This window comes from Natrix helvetica (genome assembly GCF_964273705.1).
Source record: "Natrix helvetica genome assembly, chromosome: 1".
NCBI classification, from domain to species: domain Eukaryota; kingdom Metazoa; phylum Chordata; class Lepidosauria; order Squamata; family Natricidae; genus Natrix; species Natrix helvetica.
The window spans coordinates 13,492,293-13,518,734 of record NC_138548.1 but is presented as its reverse complement, the minus strand read 5'-3'; the positions used below and the strand labels follow the sequence as shown (position 1 = coordinate 13,518,734).

The 26,442-nt window shown below is 46.3% G+C and overlaps 1 protein-coding gene across 1 annotated transcript in view; it reads right to left on the bottom strand.

The window, feature by feature from the left end:
- Positions 1–26,442, bottom strand: part of DDX49 (DEAD-box helicase 49) — a 34,020-nt gene that overhangs the window by 2,236 nt on the left and 5,342 nt on the right. Inside the window, exons 3-12 of the mRNA XM_081959447.1 lie at positions 21,812–21,897; positions 21,519–21,640; positions 18,411–18,598; positions 11,134–11,274; positions 9,112–9,187; positions 7,342–7,418; positions 7,129–7,226; positions 6,567–6,641; positions 4,420–4,508; positions 4,177–4,248 (exon numbers count right to left, since the gene is read on the bottom strand). Coding sequence (XP_081815573.1) covers positions 4,177–4,248; positions 4,420–4,508; positions 6,567–6,641; positions 7,129–7,226; positions 7,342–7,418; positions 9,112–9,187; positions 11,134–11,274; positions 18,411–18,598; positions 21,519–21,640; positions 21,812–21,897 — 1,024 coding nt within the window. The remainder of the gene's footprint in view (positions 1–4,176; positions 4,249–4,419; positions 4,509–6,566; positions 6,642–7,128; positions 7,227–7,341; positions 7,419–9,111; positions 9,188–11,133; positions 11,275–18,410; positions 18,599–21,518; positions 21,641–21,811; positions 21,898–26,442) is intronic.

Genomic DNA, 26,442 nt, shown 5'->3' with positions numbered 1-26,442 from the left:
AATGGAATTAGAATAGAATAGAATGGAATAGAATAGAATAGAATAGGGAATGGAATAGGGAATGGAATTAGAATAGAATGGAATAGGGAATGGAATTAGAATAGAATAGAATGGAATGGAATAGAATGGAATAGGGAATGGAATTAGAATAGAATAGAATAGAATAGAATGGAATGGAATGGAATAGGGAATGGAATTAGAATAGAATAGGGAATGGAATTAGAATAGAATAGGGAATGGAATTAGAATAGAATAGAATGGAATGGAATTAGAATAGAATAGGGAATGGAATTAGAATAGAATAGAATGGAATAGAATAGAATAGAATAGGGAATGGAATAGGGAATGGAATTAGAATAGAATGGAATAGGGAATGGAATTAGAATAGAATAGAATGGAATGGAATAGAATGGAATAGGGAATGGAATTAGAATAGAATAGAATAGAATAGAATGGAATGGAATGGAATAGGGAATGGAATTAGAATAGAATAGGGAATGGAATTAGAATAGAATAGGGAATGGAATAGGGAATGGAATTAGAATAGAATAGGGAATGGAATTAGAATAGAATAGGGAATGGAATTAGAATAGAATAGAATGGAATAGAATAGAATAGAATAGGGAATGGAATAGGGAATGGAATTAGAATAGAATAGGGAATGGAATTAGAATAGAATAGAATGGAATAGAATAGAATAGAATAGGGAATGGAATAGGGAATGGAATTAGAATAGAATGGAATAGGGAATGGAATTAGAATAGAATAGAATGGAATAGAATAGAATAGAATAGGGAATGGAATTAGAATAGAATAGAATAGAATAGAATAGAATGGAATGGAATAGGGAATGGAATTAGAATAGAATAGGGAATGGAATTAGAATAGAATAGGGAATGGAATAGGGAATGGAATTAGAATAGAATAGGGAATGGAATTAGAATAGAATAGGGAATGGAATTAGAATAGAATAGAATGGAATAGAATAGAATAGAATAGGGAATGGAATAGGGAATGGAATTAGAATAGAATAGGGAATGGAATAGGGAATGGAATTAGAATAGAATAGGGAATGGAATTAGAATAGAATAGGGAATGGAATTAGAATAGAATAGAATGGAATGGAATAGAATAGAATAGGGAATGGAATAGGGAATGGAATTAGAATAGAATAGGGAATGGAATTAGAATAGAATAGAATGGAATAGAATAGAATAGGGAATGGAATAGGGAATGGAATTAGAATAGAATGGAATAGGGAATGGAATTAGAATAGAATAGAATGGAATGGAATAGAATGGAATAGGGAATGGAATTAGAATAGAATAGAATAGAATAGAATGGAATGGAATGGAATGGAATAGGGAATGGAATTAGAATAGAATAGGGAATGGAATTAGAATAGAATAGGGAATGGAATAGGGAATGGAATTAGAATAGAATAGGGAATGGAATTAGAATAGAATAGGGAATGGAATTAGAATAGAATAGAATGGAATAGAATAGAATAGAATAGGGAATGGAATAGGGAATGGAATTAGAATAGAATAGGGAATGGAATTAGAATAGAATAGAATGGAATAGAATAGAATAGAATAGGGAATGGAATAGGGAATGGAATTAGAATAGAATGGAATAGGGAATGGAATTAGAATAGAATAGAATGGAATAGAATAGAATAGAATAGGGAATGGAATAGGGAATGGAATTAGAATAGAATGGAATAGGGAATGGAATTAGAATAGAATAGAATGGAATAGAATAGAATAGAATAGGGAATGGAATAGGGAATGGAATTAGAATAGAATAGGGAATGGAATTAGAATAGAATAGAATGGAATAGAATAGAATAGAATAGGGAATGGAATAGGGAATGGAATTAGAATAGAATGGAATAGGGAATGGAATTAGAATAGAATAGAATAGAATAGAATAGAATAGAATAGGGAATGGAATAGGGAATGGAATTAGAATAGAATAGGGAATGGAATTAGAATAGAATAGAATAGGGAATGGAATTAGAATAGAATAGAATAGAATAGAATAGAATAGGGAATGGAATTAGAATAGAATAGGGAATGGAATTAGAATAGAATAGGGCAGCGATGTCGAACCTTTTTTGGCTCGCATGCCATAAGAGGAGGGAGCGCTGGGGGTTGTGCGCGGGTGTGCCGCACCCATAATGCAATGTGCAAACACCCCCCCCCCAATACGCATGTGCGCATGAGAGGCGCTCCCTCCTACTTTTTGCATGCTTTTTTCGCCCTCCCCAGGCTCCAGAGGCTTTATAGGAGCCTGGAGAGGGTGAAAACAGCCTCTCCCACCCTTCCCTGAAGCCTCTGGAGGGCAAAAAATGACCTACGAGCAAATCGGAAGTCACTTCTGGTTAGCTTGTAGAGTTGTTTTAAGCCCTCCGGAGGCTTCAGGGACCTTGGACAAAAAATGACCCTACAAGCAAACCGGAAGTGACTTCTGGTTTGCTTGTAAGGCCCTGAAGCCTCCGGAGGGCTTAAACCGACCCTACGAGCAAACAGGAAGTCTGTTCCCCAACTTCTGGTTTGCCCATAGGGCCGTTTTTTTGCACTCTGGAGGTTTCAGGGAAGCTCCTGAAGCCTCTGGAGGGCCTCTGGGGGTGGCTGGGGGAGGCTCTTTTCGCCCTCCCCAGGCTCCTATAAAGCCTCTGGAGCCTGGGGAGGGTGAAAAATGGCTTTCAAAAAGCTGAACTCAGCTGGCCAGCGCACGCATGCGCGCTGGACAGCTGACAGGGCAACACCTCGCGTGCCCTGACAAATGGCTCCATGTGCCACCTGTGGTTAATACATGGCCGGGTTTGTTCAGTGTGCTAAAAACCATGGCTTCAGAATAAGCACGCTGATTAGCCGTGACACAGGCTGATAAGACCGTTGTTTGCCAAGCATAACATGTGGGTTTACATGCAACACATTAACGTGGAACCCGCCTACGTTACAACTCTGAAGTCAGTTTTAACACAGTAGCGGCTGTGAGATCCAGATGGAAACTGACAGGAAACCAGAGTGACCTGCAAGTTTGCCTGCTTGCTTTATAGCAATTGTGCAATGGGTCAAGGATGGGGAAAAAAAAACACAATCCCAAAAAGGCAAAGTGTAGGTAGGGCCTTTGGTGGCCTCTGAGCTTGGTATTTTTCTTGAGGACATTTTATTACCCAACTACCGCATTTTTCGGACTATAAGACGCAGCGGAGTATAAGACGCAGCATGATATTGAAGAGGTACATTAAAAAAAAGATTTTGCACTCTGCAGGCCTCCCAAACCCTCTGCACGCCTCGTTTCATTTGCAAAAAAAAAAAAAAAAGGGGGGGGGGCATGCAGAGCTTTGGGAGGCTCTTAGAGGGCTTCTGCCCCCCCCCAAAACAAGCTAAAAATGGCCCCTTTTTCACAAAAAGTGCCTGTTTTTTACAAAAAAGGGGGGGGCATGCAGAGTTTTGGGAGGCTCTTAGTGTGCTTCTGGGGCAGCGGGGGGGGGGGCAAAAACGAGGAAAAAAAAACAGCCAGTTTTTCTGCAAAAAAAGGGGGGGGCATGGAGAGGGTTTGGGAGGCTTGTAGACTGCTCCTGGGAGCTGGGGGAGGGTGGGGCAAAAACGGCCCATTTTGTGCTCTTTTTTGCCCTCCCCAGCCCCCAGGAGCATCCTGCAAGCCTCCTAAAGGCTATGCACATCCATTTTTGCAAAGGGGGCGGGGTTTCAGTAGGCCAACAATGCTGCATTCAGTTTTAAGACGCACCCAGATTTTCGCCCTCTTTTTTGAGGGGAAAAGGTGCGTCTTATATTCTGAATAATACGGTAGGTAACATCATCCGTGATAGAAGGGGGAGGGGTTTGGCATCTCTTTATGTGTTAGTGACCTGCCCTGTCAATAAGTCCTTGGTAGTGTGTTCTATCATAGGAGTTTCCAACTTTGTCAACTTTACGACGTGTGGACGTCAACTTCCAGAATTCCTCAGCCAGCGCATGCGCTGGCTGAGGAATTCTGGAAGTTGACGTCCACACGTCGTAAAGTTGACAAAGTTGGAGACACCTGTGAATCTAGCAGTTACTCCTGATCTGCAAGCTTCCATTGATGGGAGCGTCAGGACTGGTGTGTGATTCCCGCTTCGCCACTGCCTCTCCTGGCAGCAAGAGGATTCTTCCAGCTTACCTTTCCTTCCAGGATCATCTGCTTCCGCTTATTTATTTCCTTCTTCTCATCAAAATCGGTTGCCTCCAGTCTCTGAGAGTTTTAAAAAAAGAACACGTAACATTGTGGGATTACTTGATTGATATGTTTGGATAGAGAGTCGGGAAAAGTAATGGACTGGGCCGATCAGGCTCCAAATCCTCACTTGTCCAGGGAAACCATTTGGGGCTTGGGATCCAACTCCTTCCCTCTCCCTCCACTTACGATCTCACATTCCCGTCGGACCACGTTCACTTGGGTGAGGATTTTCAGCACTTTTTGCTCCTCCATGGAAAACTCCTGAAGCTTCATTTCTAAAGGAGGGGATAAGCGAGACGTTGATAGGGTTAAAAAAAAAAAAAAGCAAAGCTCCATCTTTTCACCCCTTGTACATGAGCATCTCTGCCATTTCCTGCTAGGCGGGTAGTCCTCGACTTACAACACTTTGTTTAATGGCCGTTGGAAGTTACAATGGCAAATGACCGTTTCAACTTGTAAAGCGTTTCCATGACTCTTATCAAGTTGACATGGAAAAGGGAGCAAGAATTCCATGCGTACCTTCGACCAGTGTCGGATCTCAGATTTCTACAGCAGGCATGTGAGGTGCGAAAGTTCATAGCCTGGTGCAGCACCTCATTGGTGGATGTGATTTATGACACAGACTGAGGTGAGGGGAGACACAGGGGTAAAGTTCAGACACCATTAACCGGAAATCAGATTCGGCCCCGCAGAAGAACATGTCAAAATGTTGTTCCTAATAAATGAGTGGATTTCTTTTGAACTTTGTCTAGAGGCTCGTAAATTAATTAGGGCATCTTTTGGGAACTTCACAGACCGTTTTTCACACAACTCTTGCAGCAACCCCATAGTCAATGATCAAAATTCAGACGCTTGGCAACTGACTCATATTTATAATGGTCACAGTGCCCTGGGGTCACGCGATCCCCTTTTGCGACCTTCTGAGAAGCAAAGGCAATGGGGAAGGCAGATTCACTTAGCAATTGTGTTACTATCTTAACAACTGCAGCGATTCACTTTACAACTGTGGCACGAAAGGTTGTAAAATGGGACCAAACTCACTTAACCTATGTCTCACTTAGCAAGAGAAACATTGGGCTCCGTAGTGGTCGTAAGGTGAGGACGGCCTGTAGAAAAGAACCAAACTGTCTGTCTCCAATGGAGAGAAAGACTTGGGTTTCAAGCTCTACACACAGTGACTGGGGACTTCCATTTATTTATTTATTTGTAAATATTATTTGCCATCTATCTCCCCCCAGGGCTCCTCTACATGTAAACAGAAGTAAGATAATAGAACAATAAAAGAATCAATGACAAAAAGAATACAATGAGAACAAATACATCAATATGACAACCAAAAGCAAGGACGGGTAGAGAGAGCAGAGGTACTTGTCTCAGTCACGGGGCCAAAGTGGGGCTTATTTAGCCATGCACAGATTCACACAACCATTATAAACCATGTGTGAGGCCTCAGCCATCTTTTCTTTTGGATCTTCGGCCTGCCACACTTTCTATTATTCTACTATGCCTTTTTCTATTGTGGGAAAATGGGAGGGGGGATTGTACGGAGTCAGATGATATGTAGCCATAACAACATTCTTTCTAGAAAGCCAAGGTCATCCTTTGTCTCTGCACCTGACCAGAACTGGATGGATGGAACTGCCAGCATGGCAGTGGAAGATTGGACCATGTGATGGGCTTGTGGGTGTGGGGGCAAGATCTTGAACTTTCAACTAGGTGGGGAAAACCAGGAAGCTTTCAGATTCGGGTTTTCCCACATGTGCCAACATGGCTCTCTTAATAAATTGGATCTTTGAGCAATACTTTACATTGGACACTGATTTAATTTTGGATGCTATTTGGAACCCTGATACCATGATTTGCAAACAACAGTTGGGTTTACACATGAGCTGCCCATAACTTGTTGCATTTGGGCTTTACGTATTTATTTGGATTTATATTAGAAACGGCCCACCTCTGTCGTAGAGCGACTCCGGGCAGGGTACAAGTAGAGGTAAAAAATACAAAAGCTATATATAAATATTATAATAGAAGGCAATCAAAAACAAGAATAAAATAAAAAGTATGGTTTTAACCCAGTGATAAGAATAAACATCTTCCTCTAAATCTCTAGCTTCAGTACTTTTTTGTGGTTGTTGCTGCATACAAATCTTTGGCCGAATGGAGGTGAGAACCCAGGGGTGTCCAACCTTGGCAATTTTAGATGCCCGTGGACTTCAACTCCCAGAATTCCACGGCCAGCCATGCTGCCAACTATGGTAGCCAGTGAAATCTTGACATATTTTTCCAGGCTCTCCACCCACCCCAAAATTTTCCAACGTTTTGCAACTTACTGATCTGTTCTTCAACCGCATGGATGAGATGGATGTCATATTGGGTCACCAGCGTGATGGCAATTCCATGGCGACCTGAAAAGAACAGCCAGGAGAGAGACCTAAGTGGTGGGCACAGATGGTTCTTCCCCCCTTCCCTTAAGAAAGCAAAAAGGTCACGGGCGTGATCAAGTGGCGACCCGCTTAACAACCTCGACTTGCAATGATAATTCTAGGGTCAGTTACGTCGTAAGGTGAGGGCTACCTATAAAGAACCTTGAGGTGATGAATGCAAAGAAAAAGCATGTCAGCACATTGAAAAATTCCAGCAAGAAGAAGATTTCAGCACAACGTACAGAATAAACAGCATCTTTCCCTGGGCAAGGATGCTCAAGGCCTTTGATTAGAAGGAGGAGAATCCCAGAGGGAGGCCTCTTTCTAAAGGCCAGTTCAAACGTCAATCAACGTGGGGCTCTGAAGTCCCAGGGTGCATAACCCTTAAGGGTTCCTGTTGCTACCAAAGAGAACAAATCAGAGTCAGAAAGGACAATGGATTCAAAGCAATGAAGAGAATCCCCCTTACCAGCTCGGGCTGTTCGGCCCACTCGGTGGATGTAGATTTTGGGGAGTCCAGGTGTGTTGTGATTGATGACTACTTGGACGGTGGGAATGTCGAGCCCCCTAAAAAATCCAAAAGAAATTGAACACAGAGAAGATGGTTAAGCTTGGCATCCTACCTAACCTGGGACCGTGTTCCCTTCTGCACCTATTTTAGCCCCAGACTGGCTTCACTCACCTGGCAGCTACATCGGTAGCTATTAAGATCTTAAAGACACTCGATTTGAATTTTGCCAGCGCTGCAAAACGTTGTTTCTGAGCCCCCAAAAAGAGAGAAAGAAAAAAGATAATCAGAGCAGGAAATTGCTTTTATCAAGCTTGCTTTCTCTAGCAATGGCGGTTGTGCCCCCCAGCGGCCAGCGGAGCTGGTAGCAGAGTCGGACAGTGAGGAGGTTGGGGAGGAACATGGGCCAGTCCTGGAATCTGGGGAAGGCTCTGATGAGGGCTCTGTGTTGGGGGGCAAGGGCCGTCTGACAGTTCTCAGCTGCCTTTGGAGCTAGACAGTAGTGAGGCAGAGCAACAGCTGGAGCCTGTTCCCAGTGTGCGCATGCACAGAGCTGCCAGAAGAAAAGAACAGCTGAGAAATCAGGGTGGACTTGGGGGAGTAAAACCACAGGTGGATGGTGAATGGCCCCTCCCATAGGGACTAAAAGAGGAGCGAAAGGGGAGTGGGCTTTTGCAGGAAACAATTCGTTCGTTCGTTTCAGGAGTGTGAAGATCTGTCCGTGGATCCCAGAGACTCTGTGCCAAGTCTTTCCTTGCACAGCACCTCATTTGGAAAATATTTACATGGCAGCTTTCCAAAACAGATAAAATCTGTGGTCATAATTTCACCTTTGAAAGACTGTTTGACAGGCCTTTGCTGAATGTGAATGAGAGGAATTCACATTCGTTGAATAAAAGGGGATTTTGTCGGCACCAGGAATCTGCTTTGTGCTTTTTGGGGAAACTTAGGCCTTGCTGGGGATTCGGATGAGGATTCTGCAGGCCAAAGGATCTGCTTGACGTGGGATACCGGGAACTCAACCTGGAACTCCCTACGTGTGAATCTGCTTTATTCATTGAGAGATGGACACTCCCCCCCCCCACTCTCTCTGCAAAAGCACAATTGGAAATGCAGCTTAGAAACGTCCTTGGGATGGATGGAAAAAGAGAGGGGCTTGTGGACCTTCTTATGCCCCAGGAAGGCTTGGAGCTGGCATCCGTGGAAAAGATGCTACGTGACAAGGTGTTGTAGATTCGGACAGTGATGAGGTTAGGGAGGAACCTGGGCCAGTCCTGGAGTCTGGGGAAGGCTCGGATGAGGACTCTGTGTCGGAGGCAGAGAGGGGGCCAGGGCCATGTGGTAGTTATTTCCTGCCTCCGGAGCCTGACATAAGCAAGGGAGAAGAACAGCAGGAGCCTGTTCCCAGTGTGCGCATGTGCAGAGCTGCCAGAAGGCAAGAACAATTAAGAAAACAGGGTCGACTTGGGAGTAAGGCTTGGAGACGATTGGCTCCTCTCATAAGACAAAAGATGAACAAACAGGACGTGAACTTTTGCAGGAAGCAACTAGTTCATCTGGTCGGATCAAGCTTGGAAAAGTTCTGTTTGACTCTGGGCCAAGTTTGGCCTTGCTCTGCATTTGGCAATTAGGTTTGTGGCAGCATTCCCAGGGAGATAAGGTGGGTGTTTATTAACATTCCCCAGAGAGACTGTGGCAACTCGAGCAGACATCTGTCGGAATCTTCACGGACTGTTTGTGAAGCCTTGCGGACTGTTAATGTCCATAATTTACAGCCGTATAAGTAAAAGAGGGGTTTGGGGACTAAGATTGTGATTTATGCTTTCTCTGGAAGCCTAGGTCAGAACACAAGGAGTCAGCATGGCAGAAGACGACTTGAGGGATTGGCCTCAAGCGCCAATCTTCCATCCTCTGGGCAGCTGTTGGAGGCCATCACTGGCTCACCTGCTTCATCATTGAGTGGAGAGCCACGGATGGGAAATTGAACTTCCTGAGCATCATGTTGAGAATTTGACAGGTCCTAAAAAGGGAGAGCAAGGTGGGTGGCATATAAATCTCATAAAAAATAAAATGATAAAATCAGTCTTTTGCTTCTCTTGGATGGGCAAGACAACTAGTGCAGGAACTACAACTCTACATCTGCTCAGAAACATCATTGCCCTCTCCATCTGTTTTAATCAAAAGGATGGGACAGCTCCTGAGGGTGTCCCAAGGCAAGTTTGACAGCTTGGTTAATGCAATTCTTTGAATCCACAAATGATTAAACTTGATAGGTAAGGTGTCAGGCCTGCAGCCATATTCCTTTTGGATATTTGGCCTGCCACACTTTCTATTATTCTACTATGCTTCTTCGATTGTGGGAAAATGGGAGAGGGAGGATTGTACGGAGTTGATATGTAGCCATAACAACATTCTTTCTAGAAAGCCAAGGTCATCCTTTGCCTCTGCACCTCTGCACCTGACCGGAACTGGATGGGTGGAAGCTGCCAGCATGGCAGTAGGAGATTGGACCAAGTGATGGGCTGGTGGGTGTTGGGCAAGTTTGTGAACTTTCAACTGGGTGGGGAAAACCGGGAAGCTTTCAGATTCGGGTTTTCCCAGATGGCTCTCTTAATAAATTGGAACTTTGAGCAATACTTTGCCTTGGAATCTGATTTAATTTTGGATGCTATTTGGAACCCTGACATAAGGATCTGTTTGCTAACGTTCCTTGAAAGATTGACCTTGCACTGAGATTGGGACAAAGAGGCTGCATTCACCTTTCCTCTGTTTTCTACTTAAGGAGAAAGGACTGGCTCACAATGAAATCGTTGCAAATGAGGCAGGGAGCTTTTGGGCCCATTATCCAAGTGAAATTGAATGTCAACTCATAAAATTGCCATGGTGAGGAAAGGGGGGGAACGCATTCCACGCATACCTTCGGCTAGAGTTGGATCTCAGATTACTACAGCAGGCTTGGGAGGTGTGCACCTCGGTGAATGTGATTTATGACACAGACTGAGGGGAGGGAATGAACAGGGGTAAAGTTCAGCCATAATTCAAATGAGGCTTAGATCTGACTGCAATAGGGTATTGCCAAAATGGTGCTCCCAATAAATGACTGGTTTTCTTTTGAAACTTGGCTCGAGGCTCGTGAATCAATTAGGGCATCTTTCGGAAACCTGACATACTCTTTATCACATTAGACTTCAAAATCCCCCATGTGCTCCCAGCAGTGCTGGATTCTGCACAGAAAGCTTACCTTTTCTTCAGTACTTTCGATAGCGAAATCTGATTATCTAATCATTCCAGGAAGTGCTGAAGGAAAAGATACGTCTAGGAGAAGTCCCATCCTACTCAGGGCATAGGGGGTATTTAAAGTATTCAAGGTAAGAAAAGAGAAAACTGCACTTTCTCCCTTATACAACCTCTTACCCTAGATCAGTGGTGGCAAACCTTTTTGACACTGAGTGCCCATACTGTGCGTGTGCGCATGCATGCAAGTGTATGCGTGAAGATGCGCAAATGCATGCATGCGCAGCAGAGACCCAAAGACCAGCTGGCCAGCAGGAGGCCAAGCATCCCAACACTGTCAGCGCGGCAAGAGGTAAGATCTTTCTTTCGTGAGCTTCTGTTTTGTCGTTTGCAGGAAAACAAGCTCACGAAAGAAAAGCCACGGCGATCTGACCTGGGGCGACAGCGCATGTGCCAGCTCTCTGAGCTCTGTGTGCCCCCTCTGGCACATGTGCCATAGGTTTGCCATCATGGCACTAGATAAACTAAATCCACCCCAATGGCCTTCTCTTAAAAAAAAACTGATTTAAAAAAAAATCAACCTCAAAAACTTTAATTTGAATTGATGGGTATGTTTTGGCGCAAATGTCCTTCCATTAAGACTAGAATATCAGTTCTGGGCCAAAAGAAGGGACTGGAGAGAAGGAGAGAAAGCAGAAATGATGGAGGCAAAGATGCTCTGGACAAACTCACTTGCAAGTGTTGGTGAAGATCATGATGGACCAGTCCTCGTGTTCATCTTGGAAAGTTTGCACAAGGTGGACCAAGTAAGCATCTTTGACCTTCTCGGGGACCAGAAGATAACGCTGGTCAAGCTGTTCCACCGTCCGTACCCTGGTGGGATTTGAGGGATGGAGAGAAGGAAGAAGAGATCTTAGTGGAGTGAAGGCCTTCAAGGGGGGACAAGTCAAGAAATGAAGAGGCCAGAAGAATGACTACAACTTTATTGTTATGGACAGAACTCTGAAAGGTGGACAGAGCTCCCCTCTGCCTCCTGTTATACCAATACTATATTTCTCAAATCATGGCAACTTTATGATTACACAGTGTACACCAGGGGTCTCTGACCTTGGCAACTTTATGGCTTGTGGACTTCAACTCACACAATGCTCTGCGATGGCTGAGGAACTTTGGGAGTTGGAAGTCCACAAGTTATAAAGTTGCCAAGGTTGGAGACCCCTGGTCTACACAATGTTAAAGAAAGCTGGCTGGGGACTTCTGGAAGTTGAAGAATTCCCAATCCACACATCTTAAAAGTTGAAAAATTTGAAAAACGTTGCCTTATACCCAAGAGAAAAAGGGAGGGGAATCTTGAGTTTCTTTCTCACCCTTTCCTCTTCCAAGGGCTGAACTAATATTTAGTCATTCTTGTATTCCTTCCTTAAGTTTATCTCTGTATTCCTCTGCTGTAATAGTATGTGGAATGACCTTGGGATAGTGGGCAGAGCTGCTACCTAAGGAATGGTTAGATAAGAGAGAGAGTAACCCACAACTGCCTAATGGTGGGGGCAAGAGGCTCACCCTTCCTAGTTTCTTGGGATGGTAAAGAAGATAGGGCGAGGGTGGGGGGGAAATGTACTTTCAGATTTGCAAGATTCTATCAATGCAGCTTCATAATAAAGTAATATTGAGGTGGTAAAGGCCTCGTTTTCTGGTTGTATTAGCAGTAACGATTTTATTTGGTTTCACAGACTGTTATTTTGTACTGTTTTAATTATTTTTATGTTTTGTGATACATGACACCCAGAGTCACATGTTGAGATGGGCAGCTACACGTAGCCCTCGACTTACAACGGTTTGTTTAATGGCCATTCAAAGTTACAATGGCACAGAAAAAAAGTGATGTGACCGTTGCTAGCATGAAATAGCACAAAGCTACTTCGTCATCTTTATTGATTGATTAGCCCTTTAGGCCATGTCGAAGTGCAAAGTTCCAGAAACAAATTATTACTAACATTTGACAAAAGCAATTTAAAATGGAATTGGATAAAATACAATTTAAAATGAAACTGGAATAAAACAAGATTTAAAATGAAATTGGAATAAAACCTATGACTGTTTTTCACACCTACACCCATTGTAGCATCCCCATGGTGGCGTGATCAAAATTTACATGCTTGGTAACTGATAAATTCACAGCGACCGTCATTGATTCATATTTATGATGGTCGCTGTGTCCCAGGGTCATGGGATCCCCTTTTGTGACCCTCTGACAAGCAAAGTCCATGGGGAAGCCAGATTTACTTAACAACTGTCTTATTAAATTAACACCACAGTGAGGCACTTAACAACTATGTCAAGAAAGCTCATCAAATGGGGCAGAACTCACTGAACAACTGTCTTGCTTAGCAACAGACATTTTGGTTTTAAGTCAAGGACTACCTTATAGAAATAAAATAAAAGCAGTTCGCCTGGTGAGGCGTTCTCTCTGAACCGCCCTGCAATACCAGGATCTACTGAAGAGATTGACGTGAAGGACTTTTAATCGTTCACATCCAGGATTGTCTGGTCTTCTTCCTCCTGCCCCACACCGTAAGATTCTCCCCCATGCTCCCCTCCAACAGCTGGCTTCCCAGTATAGGGCAGTCCAACAATACTCCCTCCCACTAAGGCCCTCCTTTACAAGAGCACCCATATTGCTGGGTGCAGATGTTATTTATACACCGGCTTAACCTTTCCCATAACAGCCCCCCCCTCCCCATTCTTTGCAATATTCACACACACAACAATACATGCAGCCCCCATTTTGCTGCAGTTCAATTATTTATTATATAATAAGTAATTATTTCAATCCGGTTTGGGTTGCCTGGTTCATGTTTGCTTTGAGGATAACGTTGCTTTGTGTGATTAATTGGGTTTGACCTTGTTTACTCATTGGGGAGGGCATTTCTGTTGATCGTGTCTACTGCACAAAGTCCTTTGGGACTGGGATGGGTTATAAACACCATAAAATAAGCAAAATGAATCAATGCTAAAGAAGACTCTGCGTAAATTGCTCTGCTCACATACAGCAATATGCCCAGCTGCGGAAATTCTAGTTTATTGTTTATTGCAAATGGGATACCATTCGGCTTTGGCTGGTTGGAAGTACCTAAAATTTGTGCTTTTATTTCTTTGACCTGTTGTAGTGATGTAGAAAATAAACTTAAGTATTGGTTTGTTCGGTATTATAAAAGGATTTCTGTGTTGTCATTCTTAAGCAAAGTAGGAGCAAAAACGAAGCCTCTGTTTTGGCTTTTTGCCAGTACTGACATATCAGGAATCCTGGTTTAGACTGAATACTGAAGGTTCCTGGTCTGTTTGGCTATTTCAACTGGCAAAAAAATAGCATTAATGTGTACAGGTAGTCCTTGACTTATAGCTATTCGTTTAGTTAGAATAGAATAGAATAGAATAGAATAACAGAGTTGGAAGGGACCTTGGAGGTCTTCTAGTCCAACCCCCTGCCTAGGCAGGAAATCGTACACCACTTCAGACAAATGGTTATCCAACATCTTCTTAAAAACCAGTGTTGGAGCATTTACAACTTCTGGAGGCAAGTTGTTCCACTGATGAATTGTTCTAACTTGTCAGGAAATTTCTCCTCAGTTCTAAGTTGCTTCTCTCCTTGATTAGTTTCCACCCATTGCTTCTTGTCCTGCCCTCAGTTGCCTTGGAGAATAGTTTGACTCCCTCTTCTTTGTGGCAACCCTTGAGATATTGGAAGACTGCTATCATGTCTCCCCTAGTCCTTCTTTTCATTAAACTAGACATACCCAGTTCCTGCAACCGTTCTTCACATGTTTTAGTCTCCAGTCCCCTAATCCTCTTTGTTGCTCTTCTCTGCACTCTTTCTAGAGTCTCCACATCTTTTTTACATCGTGGCGACCAGAACTGAATGCAGTATTCCAAGTGTGGCCTTACCAAGGCATTATAAAGTGGTATTAACCCTTCACGTGATCTTGATTGTGTCCCTCTGTTGATGCAGCCTAGAACTGTGTTGGCCTTTTTGGCAGCTGCTGCACACAGCTGGCTCCTATTTAAATGGTTGTCCACTAGGACTCCAAGACAATCAAGATGGTGACTGTTTGAAGTTACAACATTGCTGAAAAAAGTGACTTATGAGTGTTTTTCATACTGACAACTGTTGCACCAACTCCATGGCCACATGGTCAAAATTGCGGCGCTTGGCAACTGGTTCCTATTTGTGATGGTTATAGTGTCCTATGTGAAAGTGTGCAGCAGCTGCCAAAAAAGCCAACACAGTCCTAGGCTGCATAAATAGAGGGATAGAATCAAGATCACGTGAAGTGTTAATACCACTTTATAATGCCTTGGTAAAGCCACACTTGGAATATTGCATTCAGTTTTGGTCCCCACGATGTAAAAAAGATGTGGAGACTCTAGAAAGAGTGCAGAGAAGAGCAACAAAGATGATTAGGGGACTGGAGACTAAAACATATGAGGAACGGTTGCAGGAACTGGGTATGTCTAGTTTAATGAAAAGAAGGACCAGGGGAGACATGATAGCAGTGTTCCAATATCTCAGGGGTTGCCACAAAGAAGAGGGAGTCAAACTATTCTCCAAGGCACCTGAGGGTAGAACAAGAAGCAATGGGTGGAAACTAATCAAGGAGAGAAGCAACTTAGAACTGAGGAGAAATTTTCTGACAGTGAGAACAATTAATCAGTGGAACAGCTTGCCTCCAGAAGTTGTGAATGCCCCAACACTGGAAGTCTTTAAGAAGATGTTGGATAGTCATTTGTCTGGAACGGTATAGGGTTTCCTGCCTAGGCAGGGGGTTGGACTAGAAGACCTCCAAGGTCCCTTCCAACTCTACCATTGTATTGTATTATTGTATTGTATTGTAAACCCTTTTGCCACCTTCTGACAAGCACATTCAATGGGGAAGCCAGATTCACTTAACAACAAGAGTTTATTAACAACTGCAGCGATTCACTTAAAACGGTGGCAGTAAAGATCGTAAAATGGGGTAAAACTCAAAACCTGTCTCGCTTACCAACAGAAATTTCGGGCTCCATTTGTAGTCGTAAGTCGGGGGACTACCTGTAGTGGACACCCGCGATCCGGCTTGTTTACCACAAACTAACTTTCTCCGCAAGATTAACCTAAGATCTTTTAAGGATGGTGAGATTGATGCCAGCTGTTAGCGGCAGGAAGTTTGAAAGCAGCAGCCAACAATCAAATTATAAACCGTTATTTAAGCCTGGTCAAAGTCCATCAGAAATAGAAAGTCAAGAGATTCAAGTCATTACGCCAGAATTCGTTCCAAAGCATTCATTAAGCAGGAGTGGAGGGATAGAGAAGAAGCTTAATTAAACATACAGGATCAATTGGTTGAGGAAGATTAAGATGGAAATTGTGGCTTGACAGAGATGTTTAAATAGGCTTATATGGAACCATTTATAAATAGCTTTTTAGCAACTGAATGCATCCTCCCTTCACTCCCATGACATTCAATTCAGGGAAGGGACTAGAAAGCAGTTTTATTTACCCTTATGTGTATTGGACTTTGAGACGAGAGTGATCACACGGGGAGCAGTTGGACAATCACTCTGTTTATGGTCACTTTGTGGGATCTATCTACACCAGTTGGGCGTAGTGGCCGAGAAACCAGGAGATGGTGAGTTCTAGTCCATCCTTTAGGCATCAAATTTTGAGCCAGCCACTCTCTCTCAAGCCCAACCCACCTCACAGGATTGCTGTTGTGGGAGAAGTAGGGCATTAGGAATGTTCGCTGCCTTGAATAATGTATAAAGTAGTAAAGGCGAAATAAAAATCTAATAATCACTCTCGCCATCCATCCATCCGTTCATGACCCAGCTCTCCAAGCCCTCTGAATTTGACTCAAGGATTCCTTTATTAGGAGCACCAACAGTCCTGGCAAAAAGTTTCTCTCTCAATGCAGGCGAACAAGTCCGGCCAGTTGGAAGATGAATAGTTGTCTGCCATACCTATTCATCTCCACCACCACCACCACCCCGGCCTTTTATCCCCAGAGTGAGTGGGGCTTCGCTCACAGCGGTGGCTCTTCCGTCCTAAGGATCGGCCCATGGATTTCCACTGCTCTCCTCTCCTCTCCCTTCTGCGCATTCGCACATCAGGTACTGGACCCAGCCGTTCCTCCTCTTCTTCATCAGCCACCTCCAGACTTAGCGGCTGCTGACTCTCCATCTGAGGGCTGAGGGCCGGTCTAGGCTCCGCCTCTGTCTCTCTCTCTCTCTTCCAGCTCCACTCCCTCTTCCCCCTCGTAGCTCTCAGGTTGCCTTGATGCTGACCCTGACTCCCATGCCTCCTCCTCTTTTGATTTAGCGGCCAACAGGCCACAACTCCATCCATCCATCCATCCATCCATCCATCCATCTATCCATCCATCCAATTTAGGCAGCACCCATCTCACTATCCAATCCGACACGGCAAGAGAAACGAAATGCACAGGTACAGTACTATAGGTGGTACCGTGCTCAACAGTAGTGACTGTGAAAGGGATCTTGGGAGTCCTAGTGGACAACCATTTAAATAGGAGCCAGCAGTGTGCAGCAGCTGCCAAAAAAGCCAACACAGTTCTAGGCTGCATAAACAGAGGGATAGAATCAAGATCACGTGAAGTGTTAATACTACTTTATAATGCCTTGGTAAGGCCACACTTGGAATACTGCATTCAGTTCTGGTCACCACGATGTAAAAAAGATGTGGAGACTCTAGAAAGAGTGCAGAGAAGAGCAACAAAGAGGATTAGGGGACGAGACTAAAACACATGAAGAACGGTTGCAGGAACTGGGTATGTCTAGTTTAATGAAAAGAAGGACTAGGGGAGACATGTTAGCAGTGTTCCAATATCTCAGGGGTTGCCACAAAGAAGAGGGAGTCAAACTATTCTCCAAGGCACCTGAGGGTAGAACAAGAAGCAATGGGTGGAAACTAATCAAGGAGAGAAGCAACTTAGAACTGAGGAGAAACTTCCTGACAGTTGGAACAATTAATCAGTGGAACAGAAGTTGCCTCCAGAAGTTGTGAATGCCCCAACACTGGAAGTCTTTAAGAAGATGTTGGATAGCCATTTGTCTGAAACAGTATAGGGTTTCCTGCCTAGGCAGGGGGTTGGACTAGAAGACCTCCAAGGTCCCTTCCAACTCTGCTATTGTATTATTGTATTAAGATAGAAGGAAAAGGATGTTTAGACAAATTCTGCAGATGTGGAAGAGGAAGGAGCAGGACCAAAGACCGCGTATTGGCTTGATCTTCCTTAAGGACTTAGGAAACCCCCTCCTTGGGGACCATGTGAAACGCTCCACTTTCATTCATTGTTTGGCCAGGGGTGCTGTGGTTTCTAATGGGCACTGATGGAAGGCGGGTTTGGGTTCAAGGCCTCTCTAGGAAATGCCAGGAAGGGCTATGATTTGAACCCTGACAACTGCTGTGATCATTAAAGGCCAGATGGGACCGAAACTACACAATTCAGCTTCTACAGGTAGTCCTTAATTGATGACCACAATCGAGCCCAAATTTCCGCTGCTAAGCAGGACGGTCAAGTGAGTTTCGCTCTATTCCGTGACCCTTTTTTTGACATGGTCGTTAAATGAATCTAGCGTCTGCATTTACTTGGCTTGTCAGAAGGGCACAAAAGATGATCCCTTGATCCCTTGACCCCAGGACACGGCAACCGTCATAAACGCACACCCAGTCTTTTGATCACATGTCCACGGGGGTGCTGCAACCGCCGTAAGGGTGAAAAAACAGGTGCAGGTCACTTATTTTCAGTGCCGTTGTAACTTTGAACAGTCGCTAAGTTAACGGTTGTAGGTCGAGGACTACCTGTAGTAAAATAAAAGAACTGCTAACTGCTAATTTCACTGTAGTTTCACTTTGGCAGAGGGAGAAAAATCTCTCTCTCTGGAGCACACAGTTCTGTAAGCCTCTCTCCTCTCGCCGAGCTCCCAATTCTTTCCCCATTAGAAGCCAAACTCACTCAGATATTGATTCCCAGAAGAACGGTTTGTTCATGGCGATCTTCTTGAGCTCGTTCAAGGTGTCTGTCAGGGTGGCACTGAAGAGCATTGTCTGCCTGTTGGCTGGAAGTGCAGCCATGATGACTTCCAAGTCTTTGGTAAAGTCGGTACAGCCTTGTTCTAATAACCGGTCAGCTTCGTCTAGGACCTAAAAGGAAACCAAAAAGGGGACAGGAATATTCTGACCTAAGCTTCCCCCAAACCATGAAGGAGACTCTTTGTCCCGACAAAAACCCCTTTTATTAAGTTACTGTGAATTCTTCTCATTCACATCCAGCAAAGTCTTTCAAGGGAGGATTTAAAGTCACAGACCTTATCTGGTTTGGAGAGCTGACAGGACGATATCTGCAAAACTTGGCAAGGAGTCTCGGAAAGTCATGAACTAATTAAGAGAATTAATTGTCTCCTGCAAACTCCACTCCCCTTTCGCTCCTCTTTCATTTCCTCTGGGAGGGGCCATTTATCATCCAGCTGTGGCCTTACTCCCAAGTTGACCGCTGTTCTTTAGCTGTTCCTTTCTTCTGGCAGCTCTGCACATGCCCACACTGGGAAGAGGCTCCAGCTGTTCTTCTGTCTCATTAAAAGTCCGACTCTGAAAGCAGCTGATAACTGGCATATGGCCCTGGCCCCCTCTCTGCCTCTGAAACAGAGCCCTCATCAGAGGCTTCCCCAGACTCCAGGACTGGCCCATGTTCCTCCCCAACCTCCTCACTGTCCGAATCTGCTGCCAGCTCCACTGTCCCGCCACAACAAGGAAGTTGCTGAAGCTGAACCACCCAAACCTAGTAAGGACCAGACCAAATGGTAAAGCCTGCCCTGAAAGGCAACCTGGGCTGGACCATGTTCACACTGGGAAAATACCTACATCAGAGTAAGACTTGCGGACTTCAATTCCCAGAATTCCTTAGCCAGCACCCTGGCTATTTCATGAAAGCTGACTTTCAGGACAGGTAATCACCGACTTAGCATTGTAACTGAGCCTGGAATTACAGTTGTCATTCATGCTGGTTGTTAAGCAGGTGATGACATACTACCAACCCAATTTAAAGACATTTTTTGTGGTGATAGTTACAAGAGCATCCATTGTCTGCAATGGGTGGGTTTTTTTTTTTTTTTTTCAGTAAACAGGAAGCAAATGCCAGTTTCCGGCAAAATCCATCATCAATTGTGATCACATGACCATGGGATGCTGGAAATGGCAGTAAATGCAAGCCAGTTGCCGAGCACCCAAAATGTGATCACACAATCACAGGGAGGAGGGGTGTTAGGCGGCCACCGGAACTTGGAATCCCAGCCAAAAAGACCATTTGGGGGATCCGTCGTAACTTTGAATGGTTGCTAAATAACCAGTCCTAAGTCAATACCTGCATCAGCTCTAGGTGATCTAAAAATCAAACAAACCCCACTTTAATCAATGTGACTGCAGCCTAATGTGTTTTAAAAAATGGACTTAACAATAGCCTTCTTACAGATTACACAATTTTAAAACAAATTGTGCTACATGGGGAAAAGGAAACGGAGGGAATAAACAATCCACCAGCGTAATACGTTGGGCGGTTGTGTGGTCATTGCAGAATTTAGTGCCAGTAGTTTTGATCAAAGCAGAGAAGCTGCTAAGCCTTTAGGATTCCAAAAGAGAAAGTGCAGGTCATCCTTGATTTACGACCGGTTGCTTGGCAACTGTTTGGACTTGTGACCTACCTGAAAAAGGGGCTTGCAACTCGGACCTGAAGTTCCAACAGTCCCCTCACTCCGCAGTCACATGACCGGACTTTAGGCCCTTGGCCATACGCTGCATTTATGGGCATTTGCAGTACTCCCCCCCCCCCCCCCGTTCACGACTGCATTGCACAACAATTTTGCCAAACGGCATTTACTTTGCTTTTGGAAAAACCAAACCCAAAGCAAACCTTTAATTGGCTTAACAACCATGGCATTTATTTTTTTTTACAACCAGCAAGTTTGTTTCAAAACTGCCACAAAAAGGTACCGTATTTTTCGGAGTATAAGACGCACCTCTCCCACCAAAAGAGGGTGAAAATCTGGGTGCATCTTATACACTGAATACAGCAGTTTTTGCCTACCAAAACCCCGCCCACTTTGCAAAAATGGACGTGCAGAAGGTTTGGGAAGCTTGCAAACTGCTCCTGGGGGCTGGGGAGGGCAAAAATGAGCAAAAAATGGATCATTTTTGCTTGTTTTGGCCCCTCTTCAGCCCCCAAGAGCACTTTACAAGCCTCCCAAAGCTTTTGCATGCCCTCCCTTTTTTTGTGAAAAATGGCCTGTTTTTTGCTCGTTTGTGCCTCCCCCTCCCCCCCGCCCCGAGGAGCACTCTATAAGCCTCCCAAAGCTTTTTTTTTGTTGTTGCTGCAAAAAACCAGGCGTGCAGTGGGTTTGGGAGGCCTCCAGAATGCAAAAAACTTTTTTATTTACCTCTTCAAAATCATGGTGCGTCTTATACTCCGGTGCATCTTATAGCCCGAAAAATACGGTAACCAAATCAGGCTGGACACGTTTTACAACTGTTAAGATCTACAAGCAATAATGGGCAGCTTCCATTACAGTCATAACTTAAGGAGTACTATATTTATGACTGAAATGCTCCAATTTGCCTAATAGTGGTACAAGCAGATTTTTCTCTCCAGCCTTTTGCTACCCAGGATCCTAATTCTAAGTTCAGGCTCTATGCCAGTGTCTCTCAACCTTGGCCCCTTTACGATGTGTGGAGTTCAACTCCCAGAATTCCCCAGCCAAAACTCTGGGTTTTGAAGTCCACAGATCCTAAAGGTGCCAAGGTTGAGAATCCCCACTCTGACTAAATGTGTCAGAGTATGGACAGTGTGTCTATGTTTTATCTACAAAGAATATATACATACACATATTTTAGCCAGAACAGCAATCAGCAATTACAGCTTCACACATGGAGAGAGAGATAGGGCCCAAGAGGGTCTCTTCTTATTACAGGCTCTTAAAAGTGATATCAGCCGAAAAACCTTGCTGACTCATTCCTAGCATTACATCATCATAGCAGCAGCAGGATAAATCATTATCCTGACAAAATGCCTTACCAAGAACTTGATGTTTCGAAGGCTGAAGGTATTGGAACTTCGTAGGTGATCAGCCAGGCGGCCAGGGGTAGAGATGACAACATGGGGCTTCCGAGACAGCTCCAGGGCTTGAGAGACCATATCTGAAAGTCCATCAAGGGAGAAAATCTTACCACCTCTTGTAAAAGATAGCTTCCAAAGAGCTGTGCATCTCATCCCAGCGTATAAATATTTTCTGCAGCTTCACAGGGCTTAAGATAGCTTGTTTTAAAGGGAGGGGGTGAATTCCCAGTTTCCAAATAAAGTTGACGTACCCATTCCCCCGACAATGATGCAGTCCTTTAAACCCAGAGGCTTCCCAAAGACACGGAACTGCTCGGCTATCTGATAGGCCAGCTCTCTAGCAGAGAAGGGGAGGAAAAAGAGAGAGAAACAGGCTCTTTTAAAACATGTATCACCGTTGATTACCAATATTAAATTCATATTCCACTGGAACGAAGGCAAATATATGTGCCCCAGGATAATGTTGCAGGATCCAATCTGGGTTGGTAATTTGGGACCAGATGTTTTGTCTTCCAAGCTTTCGGATTCATTCTAGAGAGAAGTTCCCTAAAGATGTGTTGGGAGTATACTCCTAGTGTTGGGCTGGCAATATATATTTGGAGCGGAGTGGTGTAAGGGCTGCGCAAGGCTCGGAAAGGCTGGGAATGGCTGCTGAAGTGTGTGGGAACGCGCTGGTGCTGGCAGTGCCGGAATTGGAGGCTTTTGATCTGCAACCGGCTTGGGACCGAGGCCAGAGCCGGCGGTGGGCGGAGAGGCGGAGAGGCCGACTTTGGAGCTACGAGGACCCAAGCGTCGGCGGCGACGGCTGGGAACGCCGAACGCCGAATCCCCCGGCCTGCTGCTAACCGCGCTAACCGTGGGAGGCGCAGAAACTATGTAGGCTGAAAAGGAAGGCTGGAGGCCGGTAGGAATGGCGCTGGGGTTTGAAATGGTGGTTTGGGTGCTAAGAACGAAGATGTAGGCCATGGTAAGAATTAAATACCGATGGCCTGGTAGGAGGAGGGCTATGATTCAGGAGGCTACTCAGAGACTGGGGGGCGGGGGGGGGCTTGCTGAGGACGGGCAGGAGGCTCCAACATCAGGCTGGGCAGAGGAGTTATCCATTGCTGCCAGCTGCCTCCTGGTCTGTAACCATTTACCCCCCCCCTGCTGACTATTTATTTCAACTTGCCCCTGTTTCCATCTGTTTCCATCTGTGTGCGCCCTGGAGGATTACCACCTATCCTCTGTGACCCTATTGCCTGACTGACCATCTTCCCCTTACCCATTATCAATAACAGTTTAACTACCCCTCGCCTTCCATCATTGACCATCATTGACCATCTACTAACCCCCACCATTGACCATCATTGACCATACTACCCCCACCTATTGTCTGTCATCTGACCAGCCTACTACCATCACCCCCCCCCCATCTAGGTCTGGACAATTCTTTTTGCACTGGAGCCCAGCTCTTTCAACTTCTTCAAGCTATACTGGATCATGGTACTCTGGCTGGAACATCCACAGCACAGTTCCTAGGCCCTGGCGAATTTCTTTTCAACATCATATGTATTCAAGACCAGACCTCATCCTACTGCGGGAGTCCCCCCTCTCGCAGGTGTGGCCCTCCGCCCTTTCGAGGGCCCACCTTGATGACGGATTTATTAATCTCGAGAGGTGGAGGAAGCGGAGACTTAGGGGGTTTTTAGTTAATTGTTTTTTAAAATTTTATAGGGGTTCTGGGGTTGGGGGGTGGGTGGGTCAGGTCAGGAGCGAGGACAGAGCCAGGTCACGAGGTGTGGTCACGAGCAGAGGGAGCGGAAGGGAAGAGGAGGGGGAGGATGTCGTTCCTGTGCAGGGCCTTTTGATTCCAACGGTCGTAGGGAGGGGCAGATACGAGGACAGATTAAAAACTCGCAGTCGGTTGGGAGACCGTGGGTGCTGGTTACACCCGGTCGCTTGTACCAACCCCCGCGTTCTAGGTGGTCAGGAGCTTCAGACCCAGGGCCTGAGGCTGGTGCTATGCAATGCAAGGTCCGTCGTTAACAAGGCCCCCCTCATTCACGATCTAATTTCGGAGGGGGAGCCGGACCTCGCGGGAGACCTGGTTGGGCCACGAGGGAGGTTTACCCCTCGTGGAAATGTGCCTGCCAGGTTATCGAGCATTTCACCAGCCCCGGGCCCAGGGAAGGGGCGGTGGGGTAGCAGTGATTATTCGGGAGGACTTAGAGCCGAGGGAGTCCACTGTGCCTCAGACGTCCGGATGTGAATCCCTTGTTGTGAAATGGGGCCCTGGGAGACAGTTGGGCCTGCTGATAGTATACCTGGCTCCTCGCTATACATCAGCGGCCCTGCCCGAACTCCTCGAGCTGATCGCATCGGTGGCGGTTGAGACCCCCAAACTTTTAGTGATGGGGGACTTTAACCTGCCATCGGTGGGAGAAGCATCCGAGGGGGTTCGGGAGTTCATGGCTTCCATGAAAGCCATGGACCTGACTCAAATGATTCAGGGCCCAACACACGAGGGAGGTCACACCTTGGACCTTGTTTTTGTCTCTGGCCAGTGGTTGAGTGATCTGGGAGGAGGGGACTTAACCATCACTCCCCTGTCATGGTCAGACCACTCACTCCTCCGACTTGACTTCCCTGGTGCTACCCCCCGCTGCGGGGAGGCGGAACCGGAAAACACTAGATGGTTCCGCCCCAGGCGCCTGATGGAACCAGAGAGGTTCCAGATGGAGCTTGGGCCACCTTCTGCGGCCCTGACCCGCCCTCGGGTAGAGGACCTGGTGGTCGCGTGGAACAATGCGACTACCGGGGCCTTGAACCGGGTGGCGCCTTTGCAACCTCTCCGGCGGCAACGCTCCACCCTGGCCCCTTGGTTTACCGAGGAGCTAAGGGTGATGAAGCGCCGCAAGAGATGCCTAGAGAGTCGTTGGAGATCCTCCCGCTCCGAATTTGACCGAGCACAGGTACGAGCCCATTTAAGGACGTACCTAGTGGCATTGAGAACGGCCAAACGCCAATATTGTGCCACCCTCATTGCATCCACAGAGAACCGCCCTGCTGCCCTGTTTCGGGTGTCCCGCTCCCTCCTATTTCAGAGGCCGCGGGAGGCCCCTTTACAGGGTAGGGCAGAGGAATTTGGGAAATATCTGCAGGATAAAATCGCTCAAATCCGGAAGGATTGGGTCCCCTTCAGTGGCCCAGTCGAGACGCCAGTGGCGAGTCTTGAGAGACCAATCTGGGAGGAGTTTGACTTGGTTGCCATCGAGGATTTGGACAGAGTGCGTGGACGACTGCGACCCACCACATGTTTATTGGACCCGTGCCCCTCCTGGCTTGTACTGGCATCCTGGGAGGTTACATGTGACTGGCTCCTGGGCCTAGTGAACGCTTCGCTGGGTGAGGGGTCTCTTCCAGCCGCCTTGAAAGAGGCGGTGGTGAGACCCTTGCTCAAGAAACCTTCCCTGGACCCTACGGAGCTGGCCAATTATCGTCCTGTCTCCAACCTTCCCTTTCTGGCGAAGGTTGTAGAGAGTGTGGTGGCTTATCAGTTTCCACGACATCTGGAGGAAAATGATTATCTAGACCCGCGCCAGTCCGGCTTTCGCCCTGGGCACAGCACGGAGACGGCCTTGGTCGCGTTGGTGGATGATCTCTGGAGGGCCAGAGATAGGGGTTGTACCTCTATCCTGGTCCTATTAGACCTCTCGGCGGCTTTTGATACCATCGACCATGGTATCTGGTTGCGCCGACTGGAGGGGTTGGGGGTCGGGGGCACCGTTTTACGGTGGTTCGGCTCCTACCTTTCCGGCTGGACGCAACGTGTGTTGACAGGGGAGCAGAGGTCGACTCTAAGCCCCCTTACCTGTGGGGTGCCACAGGGGTCGGTCCTCTCGCCGCTCCTGTTAAACACATATATGAAGCCGCTGGGTGAGATCATCCGTGGTTTCGGGGTGGGATACCATCTGTACGCTGATGATACTCAGCTGTACATCTCCACCCTGAACCACCCCAACGAGGCCGTCGAAGTGATGTCCCGGTGTGTGGAAGCCGTACGGGTCTGGATGGATGACAACCGACTCAAGCTCAACCCCTCCAAGACGGAGTGGCTGTGGGTTCCGGCCCCCCGGTTCAACCAGTCAATTCCATCTCTGGCCATCGGGGGCGTACAACTTGCCCCGGTGGAGCGGGCACGCAATTTGGGCGTCCTCCTGGATGCTCGGCTGTCCATGGATGACCATGTGATGGCCGTAGCAAGGGGGGCGTTCCACCAGGTTCGCCTGGTGCGCCAATTGCGCCCCCTATTGGACCGGGATGCCTTGCGCACAGTCACTCATGCGCTGGTGACGTCTCGCCTGGACTACTGTAACGCTCTCTACATGGGGCTTCCCTTGAAATGCACTCAGAGACTACAGTTGGTCCAGAACGCGGCCGCGCGGGTAATTATGGGGAGTACAAGGTACTCCCATGTGACACCTTTCCTGCGCGAGCTGCACTGGCTCCCTGTGGTCTACCGGGTGCGTTTCAAGGTCTTGATAACGATCTTTAAAGCGCTCCATGGCTCAGGACCTAGCTACTTACGGGATCGTATCCTGCCCCATACATCCCTGCGACCAATTCGCTCGCACAGAGAGGGGCTCCTCCAGGTGCCGTCCACCAGACAATGTCGGGGGGCGGCATCTAGGAGCAGGGCCTTCTCTGTTGCGGGCCCAGCCCTGTGGAATGACCTTCCCCCGGATATTAGGACCACCTCTGACCTCCGCGCCTTCCGGATAAAGCTCAAGACCCACCTATTCCAAGTAGCCGGCCTGGCTCAACCATAGTTCGTTCACACTACTCCTGACGGGTTTTTTAATTTTGTGGTTTTTGGAATTTTATTAGGGGATTTTAAATT